Source organism: Carlito syrichta, unplaced genomic scaffold (assembly GCF_000164805.1).
Source record: "Carlito syrichta isolate Samal-C Ts95f unplaced genomic scaffold, Tarsius_syrichta-2.0.1 Scaffold314851, whole genome shotgun sequence".
In the NCBI taxonomy this organism is placed as follows: Eukaryota; Metazoa; Chordata; class Mammalia; order Primates; family Tarsiidae; genus Carlito; species Carlito syrichta.
This window is the reverse complement of record NW_007258947.1, coordinates 87,141-108,376: the sequence shown is the minus strand read 5'-3', so window position 1 is coordinate 108,376 and position 21,236 is coordinate 87,141. Positions and strand designations below refer to the sequence as shown.

General features: G+C 35.4%; 1 protein-coding gene across 1 annotated transcript; it reads left to right on the top strand.

Annotated features, from left to right (window-relative positions):
• Positions 1 to 2,718: 2,718 nt before the first annotated feature.
• LOC103274677 (dimethylaniline monooxygenase [N-oxide-forming] 5-like) lies at positions 2,719 to 20,739 on the top strand. Its single transcript, XM_008072108.1, has 8 exons — positions 2,719 to 2,853; positions 4,103 to 4,291; positions 4,752 to 4,914; positions 6,473 to 6,615; positions 9,497 to 9,696; positions 11,230 to 11,579; positions 14,443 to 14,515; positions 20,376 to 20,739. The coding sequence occupies exons 1-8, from the start codon at positions 2,719 to 2,721 to the stop codon at positions 20,737 to 20,739; spliced, it is 1,617 nt and encodes a 538-aa protein (XP_008070299.1).
• Positions 20,740 to 21,236: the final 497 nt, after the last annotated feature.

Below are 21,236 nucleotides of genomic sequence, written 5' to 3'. Positions count from 1 at the left end.
TTTCATCTATATCTATCTATTTATCTATTTATCTATCTCTATGGATATGGAGGATATATATATATATATTCTGATGGTTCAATCCCTCTGGAGAATCCTAATACATAAGGGAAGGAACACATCACTTTGGTAATAAGAACAGCGCTTTGCCTTTGCAGATTCCTGACAAAATTTGTTAAGAGAGGTTCTCTTACTCTAGAGAGCCCCAACAGGAAAACTTGAAGAGAAATCTCCTTTGGAAGTGATTTAGAGCAGTTAAGTGGAAATAGTCTTCCTTTATCTGCTGTGATCATATTCCAAGAAAAAAGGATGTGTCCTTCCAGAAACAGGTACAAAGATCCTGCCCTTCCAGTAAAAAAAAAAAAAAAGTAACTAGTTAAGTATAAAAGTGGATTGAGTATGGGACAACAATGGCAGCAACAAGGTTCCTCTGGAGGGTGAGAGGACGCCTTGTGGGGACCACAGAAGACAGACCTGCAAAGAGAGAAGACTCTGTCTCCGGCAACACAGTCTCTTGGTACATAAGCAACCCAGCCTAAGGGACCTACGACAGGAGGCCACAACGGCACAGCTGCACATCACGTGAATCCAGAAAGGGGACAATCTTCCTCCTCAAAGATTGTAAGTTGAACAACCCTTCCTTCGGTGCATTAGAAGATTGTGATTAGCAAGCTGGGGCTGTTGATGTTTCTGCCTTGTCCATCTCCACTCCCTGAACTCTTATTGTGTTGGTTTCAACCACTATTTTCCACAACAACTATATATCTTGGAATTACAGAAAAAGCTTTTTAAAAGTAAGAAAATTTTTCTTTTTTTTAATGAACAGTGGAAACCTGGAAAAATCTAAATGGAAATTTTTGTAGCTAGTAAAACGTATTAATTTATTTGACAGATATTTCCTGAGAGCCTTCATTTACAATTGCCCCTCAGCATCCTTGGGGGATAGGTTCCAGGACTACTTTAAGATACCAAAAGGCTCAGATCATCAAGAGCCTCATATAAAATGGCATAGTATTTGCATATATTTGCATAGAATGCACATATTCTCCCACATGCTTTAAATCATCCCTAGATTACTTCTAATACCTAATACAATGTATGCAAATGCTATGTAAGTAGTAGTCCTGTATTTTAAATTTTACATTATTTTTTATTTGGGGTGATATTTTTGATCCATGGTTTTCTGAATATACTCATGTGGAACCCAGAAACATAGAGGATCAACTACATATGGAAATACATCTGCAAAATTGTTAGATGGAAAAGTAGATTACATGCAATCAAAAGTATGTTTAAATTACATATACACACGTGTGTATGCGTATATAGACAGTGAAAGAGAAAGGTCAATTCCAAAACTATATATACTGAATAATCTCTAGGTTGATTTAAAAAACAGCAATTTTTGTTTTTATTTTAATTTGTTATATTTTTTTAAATAGCAAGGAAGTATTAATTGTGGAATAGAAAAAATAATAAAAAAGATTTTTGTCCATTGTAATAGTTCATAAGCTAGGATAACTACTTGAATAGGTGATGTTTTAGATATTAAATGCATATAAAATATAAGACATTGTGACTTTTGTTTTACTCTAAGAATAAATTTTTTGATGGACTCCATTTGGAAATAAACATGGAATCTCTATATTACAAAAGAAAAAGAAAGATTACTTGAGGGAAATGCACATATAACTAACTGCTATGAATGTGGGGATACTGGCAATACATTTCTTACTGGAGTTAACAAGTGAGAAATAGGTATAGAAGAAAAATGGACATTAAAATGCAGCATTGGTTTTATTGCCAAAGTACAAGTTCTTCCTAATCAAGCTGAATTTAACCCCACAACCAGAATAGGATTAGGATTCCTAGTCTTCTCCCTCAAGTCTAGACTCTGGAAACTGCCTAGGAGAATAAATTCTTCAGAGAGTTCATCTTTAGCTAGATGATAGAGGAAGGGTTATTGTCAAAGAGTGGGAACTAGGATCAAATAGTGGGGTGAAGCCAGATTTACTAAGAGCCTTGAAAGCCAGATAGAGATGTTTAGCTTTGATGCAACAGAGATGGATACTCTCTTTCTAATGGCTTCTCCCCACAGCCATCAAAACTAAGAGCACTAAAATATTTCATGTCCTTATGCTAAAAGGGAAGACAAAAGAAATTGTTGTTCAGTGGTTCTGTTCTTTTCCATTTCTGGACTGGTAAATAGCAGTGATAAAATATTGTTTATTTGACTTAATTAGGTCAAAATAGAGGAATGTCTTACAGAGGACAGCTCCTATTTTGACTTTGAATTAAGACCCAACACTACATTTCTATGCACATTTCTGGTCAGTCCTAAGCACTTCTATAGTTGTTAGTTAGCATGCTATATTGAAGTTACCTTCATTATATAAAAAACTGTATTTTTATATCAAAGTTAATAGAATGTGAAAAAATCTGAGATATTTCTACAATAAAAGATTTTGAATTAGCTAAAAATTCATGCAATTTTTATTTTGATTACATGAGACAAATCTTTTAAGATTCTCATAAAATGACCTTAATATATATAGTATAATATATATTCCAAAATAAGACATGATAATGGAAGCAAGCAAACTTCTATCAAAGGTAATAATGATAATGCTAAAATGAAAGGGGACACTGACATGACAATAAACCTTAATCTTGTTCAACAAAACAAAACTGAAAGAACTCTCCTTTATTCAAGAGACCATGCAAGTGAAAAAAATTGCAGTGATTGGTGCTGGCGTCAGCGGATTAGGTGCCATTAAGAGCTGCTTGGAGGAGGGACTAGAGCCTGTGTGTTTTGAAAAAAGCAATGACATTGGAGGACTGTGGAGATATGAGGTAATTTAATAAATAGTCTCATAAAGTCTGATTATCTGTGTACGGTGAAGAGATGTTTCCTTTCTGACTAAGAAATCAAACTCTGATGAAATGCAAACTACATATTCCTTAAGGATTCTTTTCAATGTAATTGTATCTTACCTTCATATAAACTTGAAAGTTTTTGAAGTGCTTACATAATCCTATTCTCTTTCATTTCCCTAACAACCCCACATGGAATTGTTGGGGTATCAGTATGCAAATTTTACAGATGAGAAAGCTGAGACTCATAAAGTTTGCATAGTTATTCTGCCTCTGCCAGACTTGGTAATAAGACCCATGATCTCCTGACTCTTGGATCTGACATTTCCCTCTCTACCATAGGATCACCCACTTCATGTTGCTTTGTGCTGCTTATTAGATGCTACAAAAACTACCCTTACCAAGAGAGGTGTGTGGGATCATAATTTACTCATGCATAGCTTAAAGCAATAAATAATATCCCAGATGAACAGACGGAACTAAATGTAGTCTTAAAAATAAAACATTTTGCCAGGGGATGGGGGACACACCTCATCAACAAGGGTAACTGCCTAATGACTATTTGTATACCTAACCCTGAATTGTACCCCACATCCTTGAAATTAAAAACTAAAAATAAATAATATATCTTACTGAAATACAACACAACACATCTTTCTTAATGCATACATATACTAGAGACAGGGTCTTGCTATGTTGTCTAACTGGTCTCCAACTCCTGGTCTCAAGCAATCCTCCTACCGCAGTCTCCCAAACCACTGAGATCACAGGTAAAAGCCACCACATCTGCCCTATTCCTTAATATTTTAATAAACATAAACTTTGCATGATTTTTTAAAATCTCAAATCATGTATTTTTTTCCATGGCCTTCTCTTAATCTAAATTCCCTTAGTTATGATGCCTATTTTATTATTTGGAAGTTTCTCTTCTCAACATTTTTTTGTTTGTTTTGATGTATTTTTAGTATCCATAATCTTCCTCCTATTTTGTTATAATTAGTGGTATTACCTTAAGTCTGTCACTAAAAACAGGATTCTAAACTACTAAGAAGTCTCTTCATAAGGAAGCGAACCAATGCCTCCATCCTGATGGGAAATACTGCAGAAAACTGACAGTCAAATATGTTTTTTCAAAGAAAAATAAACCCAACACTACATGTATGATCACACCTAACATACTCTTTGTTGTGTTACTGGATTCTGGAAGTTGTTGGTTTGTTTCCTACAGAAAACACCTGAAAGTGGAAAGCCTGGGATATACAAATCTCTGACTTGCAACACCTCTAAGGAGATGACAGCCTTCAGCGACTACCCTTTCCCTGATCATTATCCCAATTATTTGCACAACTCCAAAATGATGGAGTATCTCAGAATGTACACCAGGCACTTTGGCCTTATGAAACACATCCAGTTTCTGGTAAGAAACGAAAACCATATTCATTACCTACAGATTGATAAGGTAAAGTTGGTGCAAGCCAGAGCAAGCTGAGGCATATTTTCAAGTTGCATTTTCCATCACCATCCTGAAAAAATATTGTGTCTCCCATTAATCTCAAGATGCATGAAGTGTTGGGAAGGTCTTATTTTTCCCCCAAGAGGAAAAGCATTGCCTCATACTTTTAACCTGAAAGCTAGTTTTAAATTAATGTTATCAATATAGAGTATAAGTTATAAGAAAAAATGTATAACGTATATTGTTCTGCAAGGTACTTTGATCTCTGAGAAGTGATAGTTTTAGGAAGTTTGTGCGCACAGATCCAGAATCTATGAATACAAAAGGTACCACCTGCTTTGTTAAGATACAGAATTCTGGGGAAAAATATAAGTCTGAGAACAATGTTCTAAAACGAAGACTGTCTCTGTACCTTCACTTCCAGTCGAAGGTGTGTCACGTGAGGAAGCATCCTGATTTTTCATCCTCTGGCCAATGGAATGTTGTGGTAGAAACTGATGGAAAGCAGAAAACCTATGTCTTTGATGGGATTATGATTTGCACTGGCCATTACACTGAAAAGTATTTGCCCTTAAAGGATTTTCCAGGTATTTAACTGATGAGTGTACAAGAAAAATCTTTGCATTCTAAGAATCTAATGCCTGCAGGATTTTAGGCACTGAACGGAACTGTTACCAGGTAACTGGTACCATGGTAATACAAAAGAGGGTGTAGTGACTTTCAGGAATAGTCAGGAAAGATCTGATAACAGAAATATCATTTGAACTAGAAACTAAGAGTTCCTCTGGCAAACCAAGCTCTGGGAGCAGGCATTTCAGGAAGAAGATGAAGTATGTGAAAACCCACAGTGTATGAAATAGTCAGGGACGCTCAAAGAACAGCCCTCACGTAATGGGGCTGGAGCAAGTTGTATGTGCAGCTGAGGTATGCAGAGGTCAATGAAAGACAACTGAAGGATATGCACGTGTGCATACGTGTGTGCATGCGTGCGTGCGTGCGTGTGTGTGTGTGTTTGTGTTTGAGGAGCAGATGCCTGATCATATTTTTTATATCATAAAGATCATTCTTGCAGTGTGAAAGATTAATTGATAAGAAAGGAGGAGGCAAAGAAGGAAGATTAATAAGGAGGGTTTATTAATAACCTATTAAAGAGACAATGATGAAGGCTTTTAGTAAATGCTTCTATTAACGGTAGTAGAACTCAAAGAGGAGGATAGAAATTCAGAAGATATCTGAGAGATCATTGCAAGATTCAATAAATGGCATAATTTCCCAAAATATTTTAAAGTTGTATGTCATAATATATTTGAAAAATAATCACTTTTCTTTAAGATGCTTTGAAATTTTTGTTATTCTAGTTCTTCACTGTTCAACAAAGTAGCTTTTAGCAGATGTCACTACTGAGAACTTTGTTAAGATACAGAATTCTGGGGAAAATTTGAAGTCTAAGAACAATGTTCTGAAACTAAGACTATCTCTGTTCCTTCACTCCCAGTCGAAGGTGTGCCACGTGAGGAAGCACACGGCTAAAATTATGAATTGAGATGTGCTTTTAGTGTAAAAGAACTTGAAAATAAAGTAAAACTGTATAAAGCATCTCATTAATAACTTTGCATATTGAATACATATTGATAATATCTCAGTTTTTATTGGACTAAATACAATATATCTTTAAAGTTAATATTTTTTACTTTTTTGTATCACTACTAGAAAATTTTAAATTGCCTATGAGGTTTGCACTATTTTTTTAGGCAGCACTGTACTACATTGATAAATATCTTTACATATTTTTGAAATCCATTCAGAGTCACAGTCACAAAAACAGGAGGACAGTTCCTCAGATACCAGTAGAAAGTAAGAAAAAGACAATAACCTCCTAAAGTGACAAGAGTTATCATACTTAACAAATTTAAACCGGATTTTTAAAAGGAAATATTGATATGCATTGATTATGGCCTTAGCCGTATCATCACTGCCATTGGATATTTTGTTCATTGGATAATCTTGTATTGCAATATTGGCAGCAACTGAAAAATATACAACCAACAAAGACTGGGGTTTAAGTAATATAAACTTTAAGTTTACAAATAAATTTTGCAAAGCAGTCTTTCCTATGATTTGAGGGATTCTATCCTTTCCTCACAGGAATCAAGAAGTTCAGAGGCCTGTATCTCCACAGTTGGGCATACAAGCATCCAGACAATTTTGTAGGGAAGAGAGTTGTTGTGGTTGGCATTGGGAATTCTGGAGCAGATGTGGCTGGAGAGATCAGTCGTGTTGCAGAACAGGTTTGGCTTTATAAACTGATTCTCTTCTTTTGTGTATCAACATTACACGGTGATACTTGCAGAGCATGGACCATGGTAAGTATAGACTTTTGCTATTGCTTTAGCAGTGGTACCCCAAACTTGACTGGTAGCTCTCCCACCTAGCAGTGGCACTTTTTTCTTCTTACTACATATAAGTGAAAGAATGTACAACACCAAAATAATAATATCCTTCTTCCATCATAATGCACTGGTGTCATGAAGGAAAACAACCAAACTAGAGTCAGATAACTTAGGAATTATCTAGGGGTAGTTATGGTATTGAGATGGTAATTTTCAAACTGAAATTAATTTTACAGAAAACACCAAAATCATCTTACTGTCAATAAAGATTAAACAGAAAAAATTATATACAAACAAGAGTAAAAATGAACTGCTGATGCCTGAGTAAGTTGCTGGGAATGGGTCAGAAATTACACAGGTTCCCATTGACTGAAAACATGAAGAGTAGGAAAAGAGGAGCTGTTCTCCCTCTGTAGGGAGTTTTTGGCCCCTAAAGAGCATAGAGAGATCATGCTTCAAAATTCAAAATGAATTTCCAGTGCTGATTCAGAATTTCCAGAAAGAAGAGACACATTTTTCAGTACTTAAAGTCTGTAGGAGTGATGCTCAGTCAAATATTCTGAGTGTTGCCTTCTGAGTCAAATATTCTACTGTGCCTTACTCATGCCAGGCACTGTAAATAAGATACGATGACAAGTGAGTTGTGAACTCTGAGATTAAAGACCTCACAAGCTAGTGATTTTATTTTCATAAGAAGGTTATAACCTTTTTTAAACTTTATTTTTAAAATGTGGGGTACAATTCAGGGTTAGGCACGTACGTGGTCATCGTACACGTAAAGTGTGGGTACCCTTACTGATGTTATATGCCTCTCTCTCCCCTGACAGTGTCCCACTACTGCTAATCCCTTTCTTATAGAATTATGATAAACGTTCAGGGTCCACTTATGAGTGAGTACATGTGGTACTCAGATCTTTGTTTCTGTGATAACTCACTGAGTATGATAGACTCTAATTCCATCCAGGTTGACTTTTTGAAAATAACAGTTAAATGGCTCAAAATAGAGAATAAAAAATGTTTAACCACGGGCATAATATTAAACCATTTTAGTTCAGAGAAAAGATTCTGGTGAATATTAGAAAAAAGACACATTTCCTACTCTTGATATTTCCTTTTTTTGTTTGTTTGTTTTGGGGTTTTGTTGTTGTTTTTCATCTCTTTTATTATTTTGTTTCTAAAACGTCTTTTATTTTTCATGAGATCAATTCAAGTTGTTGCTTGTATCAACATGTCATTCCTTTTTTTTCTTCCTCTTTTAATTTTTATTTTGAAATTGTGGAGTACAACTCAAGGTTAGGTATACAAATGTTCATTGTGCAGGTACCCTTATTGATGAGGTGTGCCCTTGCCCTTCCCCAGGTGGAAAATTCATATGATTATTAAATCAACACACTTAAATACTTTTTAAAACTAATTTGATTGTGAGATCAGTGAGCTAGTAAGTCTGTTTAAAAGGAAAATTCAACAAATAAAATTAAAATAATTGGAAGATTGCTGAAACAAATTTTCTAATAGATAGTATACTGGTTAATGTTGTATAATGGCATAACATTGTAAACTTTAGATTGTCTTTTCTACTGAACAAAAATCTACAAGTTAATGTGCAACTTTATGGTACCTGGACTAAACAAATAGCAAATAGCACAGTAAAATGCATATGCATTGTCCTGTGTAAAAACTAAATTTTGGATGAACTTGTTAATAATGGTTTCGTAAAAACAGGAAGTCATTCTGCTTTTTTAAAAACATTTCAAAGCTTTAGTGGGTTCAGATGGTTTTTGGTCACATGGATACATTGTATGGTAGTAAAGAAGTCTGTGCTTTGAGTGTACTTTCCACCCTGACCAGTGCGCATTGTGCCCTGTGGGTAATTTTTCATACCCCTTCCCCTTCCCACCCTCTCTCTTCTGAGTCTCCAATGTCCATTCTACATGATTTTGTAGATCCCTGATTTAGCTCCCACTTATGGGTGGGAACATGTGGGGTTTGGTTTTCTGTCCCTGTGTTATTTCACTTAGGATGATGCTCTGCAATTCCACCCTGGTTGCTCCAAAAGACATTATTTTATTCTGTTACATAGTTACATGGTATTCCATGGTATATATGTGCCACATTTTCATTGTCCACTGACTGGCTGATGGGATTTAGGTTGATTCTGCATCTTTGCAATTGTGAATTGTCTCCTGCTTTATTTCTAAGATTTGGAAATTTTTTATTCAATTAATATGTGAAGTTCTCTTGGCCTCCCTCCTTTCTATAAAAAAAAAAGATTTAATGTGTTCTCTATTTTTTATGGACTTCATACTTTTCACATTGAATTTTCCTTTTGTAAATGTGAAAAAAACTTCCCAATGTGCTATTTAACATTGTATTTGTGTTGCTATCTCAGTCTTTGCAATCCAGATATTTTCCCATCCATCTGAACTGTGGAATGATAGAAATGAGAGGGAACATGAAAACTAACCTCCAACTCTCAACATCATAGCTTATTTTTTTTCACATTCTGAGATTTAACAGATTCCAGATATCTAGCACAGCTATAGTGAACATTAAAATGAAAACAGGTAATGAGAAACAATAAGTGAATTGAAAAGGACTTTAAATAACCGGACCTGAGAAATGTGTAGAATGAAAGAGGAGGAAGAGGATCAGGCGGGTGGGCAAAGTGATGCCAGAAGTTCTGTCCCCTTGACAATTCAGAAAAAATTACATCTGAGCTTCTGGGATAAAGGTTGATAAAAAATAAAATTGTCACTTGGCAACAATTTCTCTCTTACAGGTCTTTCTCAGCACAAGACGGGGCGCATGGATATGGAACCGGGTTTGGGATAATGGGAATCCTTTGGATACCACACTTTTCACCCGTTATAATAGAATACTTGAAAAAATTTTTCCCACATTCATGATCAACAGATGGGTAGAAAATAAACTAAATGCAAGGTTCAATCATGCCAATTATGGGCTATGGCCTCAACACAGGTAAGGCCTGGGATTTAAAACGAGCAAGCAATATTTTTAAGTTACTGACTAAGCAGAATCTATAAACTATCTTTAGATTTAGAATTATGTTACAGATAGGTTATTCTAACACTTGGTATAATTTATTTTGATTGGAAATATCCAAGTTATTTCCTTTCTACTAATTGTTCATGTTCATCCTACTAAGATTTAAAAAAAGGTGAAGGGGTGAGGAGTAGAGGAATAGAGACAAACTTGAATACTTGTTTTATTTGAGACTCATTCCATCTAACTATGCCACCCACTAGTTCTTCTTATTCACTATCATCTGGCAACTGCTTCCTCTTCACTCCCTACATTAAAGACTATGATTCCATTGTCACCCTAAAACTTGCCATCAGCCAGGACAATTTCAATGTCTGTATGTAGATTGACCAATATTCATGCAATGCAACCCCTTGACATTCTCAACTGCACTGGCCTCTTGTTGTACTCTGCTTGCACCATTCACAGTCATGGTCATCCTGGAACTTACCAGTTGGAACTACAGAACACATGGCTATCATTCCAGGACCTCTTCTGTGACTGCAACCTCTTACCTTTACTCTCTCACTCCACTACACCCTAGTCACTCCTCTCATCCTATATCTTCCTCCTCTTGTTCTTCTACCTCTGTGATCACCTTTCCATTTTATTTCTTTTTTTCCCCACCTGTCATTTAAAACTTGGTGCTACTCACATATCTATTCTTGGTCCTCTTCTCTGTATTTAAAATACTTACAGCTTCCTGTATTGAAATATAAATCTAAGCAAAACAACTTGTTAATGGAGGATCAGTGAAAACAGAAAATTAGTTTAAAGAAGTATCTGGAGGAAAAAACATAATTACTGATGCAGAAGGTGTGACTCCAGTTTCTTTTCCAGGGAAAATCTATTCAGAAGGTGGAAGAAATGTGTATTAACAGTAAAGTAGACCTGAGAATATGGTTTCCTGCTACTAGTTTGTAGCTCAAACCCTAACTTAAACTTATCAAGTTCTATGTGTCACTGAATCCCAATTTTCCTAATGAAGGTTCACTCTTAAAATCATGCAATTGTCCCCTGTAGGCCCTTGAAAAACATTGATGACTTACTGGTATTAATATTTACATTGTATCAAGTGCAACTAGATAAAAATCAACATTTTATTCCTGGTAAAAATGTTATTAGCCAGAAATATATTTAGTGTGTATTATAACTTGATTAGTTCAATCTGATCTGCTTTCTGTATCATTATTACGGCTTTAAAGATTAGGAAACTGAGGTTGAAATGTTACATGACTTGTCCATGGGCTCAGTCTCATAGGTAGTAAGTGCGAGGACCAGTACTAGTCCAGTTCTGACTCTGAAAATCAAGTTTTTAACCAATAAGTGATATTGCTTTTCTAGGAACCCCAACAAGGAATATAAAATTTATTGAAATACTGTGGTGATTTTCTGAGCATTTACCTACCACAACTTCTTTATGAAGAAAATTTATACTCACTTTTTTACATTACACTCTTTATCATGTAGATTTCTCAGCCATCAGGCTACTATGAGTGATGATCTGCCCAACCATATAATTTCTGGAAGAATTCTAGTGAAGCCAAATGTGAAAGAGTTCACCAAGACATCAGCCATCTTTGAAGATGGCACTGAAGAGAACATTGATGCTGTTATCTTTGCTACAGGCTACACATTCTCTTTCCCTTTCTTGGAGGATAACTCAGAAATTTTGGACAGCCAACATTCCATGTTTAAATTTATGTTCCCCCCTCAGCTGGAGAAACCAACACTAGCCTTCATTGGCATTCTTCAGCCAGTGGGAGCCACCATTCCCACTTCAGAACTCCAGAGCCGATGGGCTGTACAAGTATTCAAAGGTAAGTGCTGGTCTTTCACATGAGCAAAATAGCTTCCTAAATATGCACTGAGGTTTTAAGGGAATTCAGATCTTCTGTTCAACATACCTTCTCCCTTGTTCTATCAAAGTGTCTGAAATTTCACCATTATAAATCAATTACTTTTGAACTCTTTCCTGAGCCCAGGAGGTTGAGGATGTGGTAAGCCATGATCATGCCGCTGTACTCCAGCCTGGGTAACAAAATAAGACCCCAATTCAAAACAACAGCATGAAATTAGAATCAAGTTACACTTGGGTATTTGGTATTCATTCATTTGGTTCTTTTCAGCAGTCAGCTAATTTAGGGTAAGACTTCATGGAAACAGAAAATGGGGAAGATAGGGAAACAAACAAGGAGGAGCATACTTACAAACATTTCAGAAAGGTTGTGAAGCTATTTCACTTTGCTGGCCAATCAAATATTTGACTCATATTATTGACTCATTTCCAAAGATCTTACTCAAATTGATGATTCTGAGTTAAAAAAAAATTGGTACCAGAAAGAAATGAAGATCAAGTTTGGCAGAACTGCATTGTAGTTTCTGAGCATCAGAGTAAACTGAATTACATGGAGAATTTTCCCTCAGACTGAAAAACAACTTGTATTAAGTTATCCATGCTCTAATTAATAAGAAGTCAGAATTCTATCTAATTAGGAAATATTTCCTAATGGGTCAGAATGTGATACAAAGTAGTAGATACTTTGAATCTTCTATGTTGTGAGACATAAAATCATCAATTACACAAGTCAAGAATTTATAAGATGTACTGCTGTTCACTAAATAAGACTCAAGTACATATCCAGGTGGCTTATGCTGTTTCTATGTCCTATTTTTTTTTTTGAGTTGGAGTCTCACTCCATGGCCCAGCATCAACCTACTGGGCTCCGGCGATCCTTCTGCCTCAGCCGTCCAAGTAGCCAGAACTACAGGCAAGCACTACCATGCCTGGCTAGTTTTTGATTCAGTGTAGAGACGAGATCTCACCAAGGTGCCCAGGCTGGTCTCAAACTTGGGGACTCAGGCAATCCACTTGCCTTGGCTTCCCAAAGTGCTGGGATTACAGGCTGAGCCACCGAGCCTGGCCTATGTCCTACATCTTTTATTTCCTGAAGCCTTGTGGTTAGTTCTTCAGTGAAGTCAATTCTAGTAATAGCTCATTTTATTCTCACTCAAAAATCCTATAGTTAGTACTACTTTAGGTAGGTATATTGGTTTCCTTGTATATATCTTACTTCTCTTTCCCCTAACAAGTAAATATTTTCTTTGCTGACTTCCACCACAAATCAATGCCCAGAAATATGATCACCAATTAGTAACACCAATGGGATTCTGAAAGGTGACAAATGGATGTCACAATGGTAGTCATATAAGAGAACAGTTATGCAGTCATGTATCATGTTTATTGTATTTAGAGTTTTCTACTTGTGCCTAATTACCTTTCTCTAAAATGAAAAATGTTCTAAAGATGTATTTTAGTGCAATATATGCATAGAAAAGTGTGCATAGCATAAATGTACAGCTTACTGAATTTTCACAAATTGAACTCACACTCACCCATTCAAGCATCATTTAGATTTTTTAAAAAATAACAACAACAAGGCAGAGCATGAGCAGCACTCAGAAGCTCCCTGCAGTCTTTTCCAGTCTCATTGTCCCCAGAACCATGAAGGGTAACTACTATCCTGATGTCTAATAGTAACAGTTAGTTTTCATTTTTTCACAATATGTGTTGTATTGTATTTGACTTCTTTCACTCAACATAATATTTATGAGATTCATTTATAATTTGTACTTATTCATTTTACCATTATATAGTATCTATATACTTATCCATTCTATATATGGATATATGCATATACATCCACAACTTAACCATTCTATGTTGATGAGCATTTAAAGCTATTATAAACAGTGGTTCTGTGAACAATCTAACACCTGTCTTGTTGAACATACATGCACATTTCTGTTGGGTATATACCTAGTAGTATAATTGCTACTTCACAAGATATGCATATGTGTAAAATAACACTATAATATACTAGATGATCTTCCTATTCCACAAGTCTCTTCCTTTCATGTTTTGCACACTCATCCTCTAAATTATGCTTTGTAAGATATTTTACAGTATTCATGAGTAGATCATACTTTTGAACCAACAGGGATGTGGCACCTGATGAAGCAATGGGGGAATAATCTAGAAACCAATAGTCCTGTTTCTCTTTGTTCTGCCCCCCTAATTTTATTGCATTTTTCCCACTCTGACCTTTGTTTTGTCATGCCCTCTCTCTCTCCAAAACACACACGTGCACATACACCACCTCTTTTTTATTACTTACTTTTCTTCTGGCCAGATACACTTACTGCAGTCTTGGGATGTTTTCCATCACTACATACTTCATGAATATATAGTGAGAACTGAGATTTTTTTCAATTGCTCTACAGACTGAGAAATATTGTTTTTGAGATGTAAGCTCGATGCAAGGGCTTGTTCAGATAATAAAAGGGACTTTTGAGACAGGTCACAGTACAGTGTGAGGATCCCTGAAAGATTAAAAATAATACCAAAGGAGATATCTAATATTCAAGAATTTTGATGATAGATTTAAACTGAGAAACAACTCCAAATCTACTTTTCCTAAAGAAGATTAATTTTTCTTCCTGACAACCTGAGAATGATAAAAAGGAAAATATTATCATTGGGATTTTTTTATAAAGGACTTTAGTTATGATTTTCATAAAGACTTCATTATTATAACCATTTTCTTTCAAAACAATTACTTTTATTTACTTGTATTCCTCAGCCTTCTTGACAGTCATAATATTTCTTTCTCTTTTTAATAGGACTGAAAAAATTACCCTCAGCAAGTGACATGATAGCTGACATCAACAGAAGGAGAAAGAAAATGGAAAAAGAGTAAGAAACTTAATTGTTAATTAAAGTAAATGAAATCTGTTTACATGAAGATATTTGATTGTTTTCATTATGTAGTATTATATGTAAATGAGATAGCCTAAGACAGCTTTGGTTCAATGATATCATGATGGAAAATGGGCACGGGGTATGTTGTAAAATGTGCCTGGTTATGGAACACAAGGCCCATCACTTGTTGAACCAGCCACAGAATGTTAAATCTACTCAATGAATAGTCTCCAAGACTGGGCAACATCAAGAATCAGGAGAAGAGGTCCTTTATTCATTGTAAGAACTGAAATCCCAAAAACTACCTCAGAAATTAGCTAAATTTTAGAATTTAAAGAAAAGAAAAATACTTTTCAAATATATAATCAAATAAAGGGTAATTTTAAAAGATGCACAGTTATTCAATTTGTTAAACACCTATTCTCTGCACTTTGCAATAAACTTACATTCTAAGAACATCCTTAGGAGAACTTTGAGAGAAATGGTAAAATAACCTTATTATAATTTCATTATTAGACCCATCACATAAACTGTAGGACTAAATAAGATATGTAAATGTCATTTATGTTTCCTATGATCCATGTCACTACTTAAGTTTATACTTAGTAGTTTATATTCTGTTGCTAAAATAAATGAGTTTTCTCTTCTAACTGTTATTTCTGGTTTTTAGGAAAGTTATTGATTTGTGTGCATTTGTTTTGCAATTAGATTTTATTTTACTTTTTTATTGATTATAATAGATATGTATTTGATTATCTGAGGTTTGCTGGGTAAACAATGAAAATAACTAATTTTGACTCTTCTTTTTCTATATTTATATCTTTTTTTGTTATTCCTACTTTGGCTGTAACTTTTTTTTTTTTGAGTTGGAGTCTCTCTGTGGCCCAGACTGGAGTGCAGTGGCCGCTCCCGGTCACTGCAGCCTCGACCTGCTGGGCTCTGGCGATCCTTCCGCCTCAGCCTTCCGAGCAGCCGGAACCACAGGTATACGCTACCACGCCCAGCTGATTTTTTTATTTATTGTAGAGATGAGGTCTCGCTGCCCAGGCGGGTCTTGAACCCGCGGGCTCAGGCAATTCACTCACCTCAGCCTCCCAAAGGCGTGGGATTACAGGCTGAGCCACTGAGCCCGGCTTGGCTGTAACTTAAAGGATGATCTTAGCTTATAAAAAATACAGTATTCTTGCTGTATTTCTGATTTTGTAGAGACTGCCTTTAGTGTTTCACCATTAAGTATGATTTTGTCTGCTGGAGGTTGAGAAAATATCCTTCTATTCCTAGGAGGGGAGACTTCAAAAAAATGGAATTAATTTATTTTAAAATGTGTATTTATTCTTACATGTTTAAACTTCAGTCACCTTCAGAGTACTCTCTGCTTAATACAATACACCCATTGAGATGCTTTTTCCACTGCTCAAAACAGTTTTTGAACTTGTCAATTTTGATGCCTTTTAGTGCTTCTGTCATTTTTTTGTTTCGCCTCTCCCACGTTGGCAAAACATTTCCCTTTGAAGATTTTTTCATCTGGGAAAAAAAAAGGTAGCTCAGGGCGACATCTGGCGAATAGGGAGGGTGGGACAGAGGTCATGCTGGTTTGGGTCTAAAACACTGAACACTCAGTGTGATGAGGGCAGGTGCACTTGTAAATCACCCATCATGAAATGGGAAAACACTTTAAAAGAATCTCAAAAAAAAAAAAAAATCACCAAAGCTGAACAGAGCCTCTCACAAAATGCTAGCTGGTACACTGATAGTGATGGGTTACTTACCTAGTGGGGGAAGCCTGTATTACAAAGAACCTGCCCTTCAAAAAAAAAAATGCTTTTTTTTTTTAAGGTCCCTCCAGTATCTTATGAAAAGAAATGTATGTTGAATTTCATCAAATGCCTTTCTACCATATTCTAAAATGATATGAATTTTCACCATTGACTTGATGCCATGAACCATAGCAATATATTTCCTAATACCAACATTTCTTAATTTCCAGGAATAACAACTACTTGTTCATTGTATATTATTATTTTAAAATACTGGCAAATTCTATTTGATAAAATTTCATTTATAATTTTTTCAGCTATATTCTAAATGGGATTGGTCTGTGATTTTTCTTTTTCTATTCACCTTTATTTATATTTTTGTTATATTATGTTATCGAGCTTATACTTACCTTATAAAATGAATGGAAAAAAAAACCTGTAGTGCTTTTGCAAAGCCAGAAACAATTTAAATAGACTTAAATGAGATGGGGATTTTATGATACTCAAAATTTTGAAATTAAAAAATTGATATAAATATTAGAATCTAGTACTTATTTTAGAAATAATTCTCAGACCACATGTCCCATTGTCTTTTTCATTACTAATTTAGTTGCATCGTTCTTTTTTTTATTTTAAAGAAATAAAGTACAGTTCAGGATTAGGTACACAAGTGGCCATCATACAGGTAAAGTTTGGGCCTTCCCTTAGACCCACTTCACCTGGTTTGAGATTAGGTACCCTAATTGGTGTTCTGTGCCTTCTCCCACCTCCCCTGGCAGTTTCTGGCTACCACCAATACCTTTCTTATAGTATTATGGTAAATGTTCAGAGTCCATTTGTGAGTGAGAACAAAGAACTCAGTTCTTTTTTTCTGTGATAGATCACTGAGCATGATCGACTCTAAATCCATCCAAGTTGCTGCGAAGACCATATGTTTTTCCCTCATGACTGTGCAATATTCCATCCTGTATATGTACCACATTTTTTTTATCCGTTCAGTTTCAATGGGCAGCAGAGTTGGTTCCATGTTTTTGCTATTGTGAATAGTGCTTCAATAAACATGCATGAGCAGATATCTTTTTTGTAGAGTGATCTAAGTTCCTCTGGGTATATTTACAGAAGGTGGATTGCTGGGTCATATGGGAGGTCAATTTCCAGTTCTTTTGGGAATCGCCACCCTCTTTTCCATAGAGGAGCTATTTTGTACCTCCACCAACAATGTAGAAACATTCCCTTTTCTCCGCATCCATGCCAGCATCTGTTGTTTTTTGTTTTATTAATGATAGCTCTTCTTACTGGAGTCAGGTAGTATCTCAATGTGGTTTTGATTTGCATTTATTTGATGATTAGCGAGGTTGGGCATTTTTCCACATGTCAGTTAGCTGCCTGTATGTCTTCTTTTGAGAAGTGTTTGTTCATGTCTTTTACCCACATTTTAAAGAGGCTGTTTTTTGGCACATTTGAGGTCTTTGTAGATTCTAGATGTTAGGCCTTTGTCAGATAAGCAGCTGGCAAATATTTTTCCCATTCTGTAGGCTGTCACCCCACTCTCTTGATGGTTTATTTTGCTTTGCAGAAACTTTTCAGTTTGATGAGATCCCACTTGTCTAACTTATCTCCTATGGCATGGGCTTTTGGGGTATTGATCAGGAATTGGTTACCTATTCTGATTTCCATAAGGGTATCTCCTGCATTTTCTAAGATTATTAAAGTTAGAGGTTCTACATTTAGGTCTTGATCCATTTGGAGTTGATTTTTGTGTATGGTTTCATTCTTCTGCATGTGGTCAGACAGTTTTCCAAGCACCATTTACTGAATAGGTTCTCCTCTCCCCAGTGGTTGTTGATGGAGGGTTTGTCAAAGATGAGTTGGTTGAGAAATTGAGGTTTTCTTGTTCCATTGGTCCTTATGCCTGTTCTTGTACCAATACCAGACTGCTTTGATTATTATAGCCTTATAATAGTGGTTAAAGTATGAAAGTGTGATACTTACTGCTTTGTTTCTTTTGCTAAAGATTGTTTTGGCTATTTGTGATCATTTGTGTTTCCATATCAATTTCTGTATTGTTGTTTCCAGGTGTGAGAAGAATGAGGTTGGTAGTTTAATGGGTATAGCATTGAATTTGTAGATTGCCTTGGTAGGATGGACATCTTAACAATGTTGATTATTCTTATCCATGAGCATGAGCATGGAATATTTCTCCATTTGTTTGTGTCATCTTTGATTTCTTTGAGCAGTGTTTTTTAGTTTTCATTTTAAAGATCTTTCACTTTCTGATTAGGAAGATGCTGAGATATTTCCATTTTTTGTGGCTATTGTAAGTGGGATTGTGTTTTATATTTGGTTCTCTTCCTGTTTGTTGTTGCTGTATAAGAATGCAACTGTCTTTTGCATGTTTACTTTATAACCTGAGACTTTGCCAAAGACCTTTTTCAGTGCAAAGACATTTTTGATAGATTCTTTGGGATTTTGGGTGTAAGACCATATCGTCAACAAAGAGGGATAATCTGACTTCCTCTCTTCCTATTTGGATATCCCTAATTTCCTTCTCTTGTCTGATTGCTCTAGCTAGGACCTCTAACATTATGTTGAACAGGAGGGATGAGAGTGGGTAGCCTTTTTTTGTTCCGATTTTCAGGGGAAATACTTGCAATTTCTATCCATTTAACAATATGCTGGCTGTGGGTTTATCGTAGATGGCTCTTACTATTTTGAGGTATGTTCCTTCTATGCCTAGATGTTCAAGGGTTTTTACCAAGAAGGGATGCTGAATTTGATAAAAATCTTTTCTCACATCTAGTGCTATAATCATGTGGTTCTTCTTTTTACATCCGTTGGTGTATTTAATTACATTTAAGGTCTTGTGGATGTTGAACCAGCCCTGCATCCTGGGGATGAAGCCTACTTATTCATGGTGGATGATTTTTAAGATGTGTTGTTGGATCCAGCTTGCTAGAATCTTGTTGAGAATTTTTGCACTTATGTTTCATTCAGGATACTGGCCTATAATTCTCTTTCTTTGTTGGCTCTTTACCCAGTTTGGGTATCAGTATGATGTTAGTGCTCAGAATTGGGTGAGATGAAGCCTAGTTGCATTATTCTATTATTGAGTCAGAGGTAAAAGTATATTATATTAGAAAATGATCATTTCTATCTAATTTTGCAAATTTTAAGCATATACATAGTTATACATAATATTTTGTATTATCTTAATCTGTATTATATCTCTGTATAAAATCCCTTTCTTACGTATTTTTATATGTGTGGTATTTATGTTCTCTCTTTTTCAATTAGACCCTCAAAAGATGTGTCTCATTTATTTATTTTTATTTTTTAAACAACCACCTAAAAAACTCATTTGTCACTTCCTCCTTTTCATTCATTTAGGCCTTCGCCTTCATTAATGCCTGATTGCTGCTTTGCTTAGTCTCATTTACCTTTCATTCTATTTTTCCCGAATAATCCTAATTTAGATCTGTCCAACATTTTGAAAAGTTTTGATATTTTTTAAATAATCCATAATTTCAGTTTTGTTTCCTTTTTTACCCAAGAGTGATTTGGCAGAGTGGTTTTCAATTTCCAAGTATGTGGAACAAGTCAAATAAAAGTAAGCAAACCTAATTTATGACTGTCTAGGTGTAGTAAGGCAGGCTACAAAAGGCAGAACTTATACCTCAAATCAATATGTTAAAAAGATATTTCACATAGCTCGGAAGCATGAAGTGAGCAATAGAACTTAACATTCTATATAATTTACTTATCTATTTCTTACTAAATTAAAGTTTATGTGATGGAACTGGATTCAGTTTGTGGAAGGGGGAGCAATATCTAAGACTTCATCCATTCCGTTCATACGTTTTCTATACGTATGTTACTCGACTAGGTGCTTTGGGAACTTTAAGGATCTCATATATTCATATCTTATGCTTAGAGACTGTATTCTAAGGAAGTTGAAGCATGTGTATTAAATTAAGATGATGTAATAAGTAGAAAATAAGGAAGTCAATAAACAAAGCTTAAATAAAGTCCAATGGGAACTTAGGGGAGAAGAGTGACGAGTCTAGCATGGGGCTTCTAACATTTTTTTCTTCTTCCAGGTTTGTAAAAAGCTCAAGAGATACACATCGAGTGCGGTATATTGACTACATGGATGAAATTGCATCTGAATTAGGAGCCAAACCCAATGTGTTCTCTCTCTTCCTTTGGGACACAAAGCTGGCCAGAGAGGTTTTCTATGGGCCCTGTACCCCATATCAGTACCGTCTACAGGGACCAGGGAAATGGACTGGGGCACAGAAAGCCATTCTTACTCAAAGAGATAGAATCCTCAAACCCCTGAGAACACGTATGGTCAAACACACTGGACCTTCTTCCTTTAGTCTGTTTGGGGTCAAAGTTACCTGTGCTATCTTTTGTCTCTTTGTTTTCATGTTAGTCATCATGCAAGTGATAGGTCATTAAGCTCACACGGACACAGATGTTTAAGGAACTAGAGAAGAACAGCTCATTTTAATTTAAATTGTATCACAATTAAGACACTTAATTTTATGGGAGAAGACATGTATTCAACTAACTAGTTCACGTATTGAGATTTAAATGAAAACAAATTTACTCTGATAATAACTTTTCAAGTGTTTCATATGAAGAGAGGTTTGAAAATGTATATCTTATCACCATTTTATTTTAGAAGTAATTTGAAGTGTGTATAGGTTTACACAAAATATGACAGTGAAGAGTAATTAAAAGTGGAGTTCAATAAAAAACCACAGTGGAGGTTAAATTAAACAAGAATAAAGTTCGAAAGTGTGTTGTATGATCTCAAAGTATCACCTCACAAACAAAATATTTATTGCAACAGGAAAATGTGTCTTTTCAATGAAAAAAATCTTTCAATCATAACCTTAACTAAATGATCAAACATCACTATGAATAGAAAGTCAACGAAATTTTGCAACTGT

Coding starts and splice junctions, on each gene's coding strand:
- LOC103274677 (XM_008072108.1), top strand. CDS start 2,719: ATGCAAGTGAAAAAAATTGCAGTGATTGGTGCTGGCGTCAGCGGATTA. Junction 4,292..4,751: donor TGAAACACATCCAGTTTCTG/GTAAGAAACGAA, acceptor CTTCACTTCCAG/TCGAAGGTGTGTCACGTGAG. Junction 6,616..9,496: donor TCAGTCGTGTTGCAGAACAG/GTTTGGCTTTAT, acceptor TCTCTCTTACAG/GTCTTTCTCAGCACAAGACG.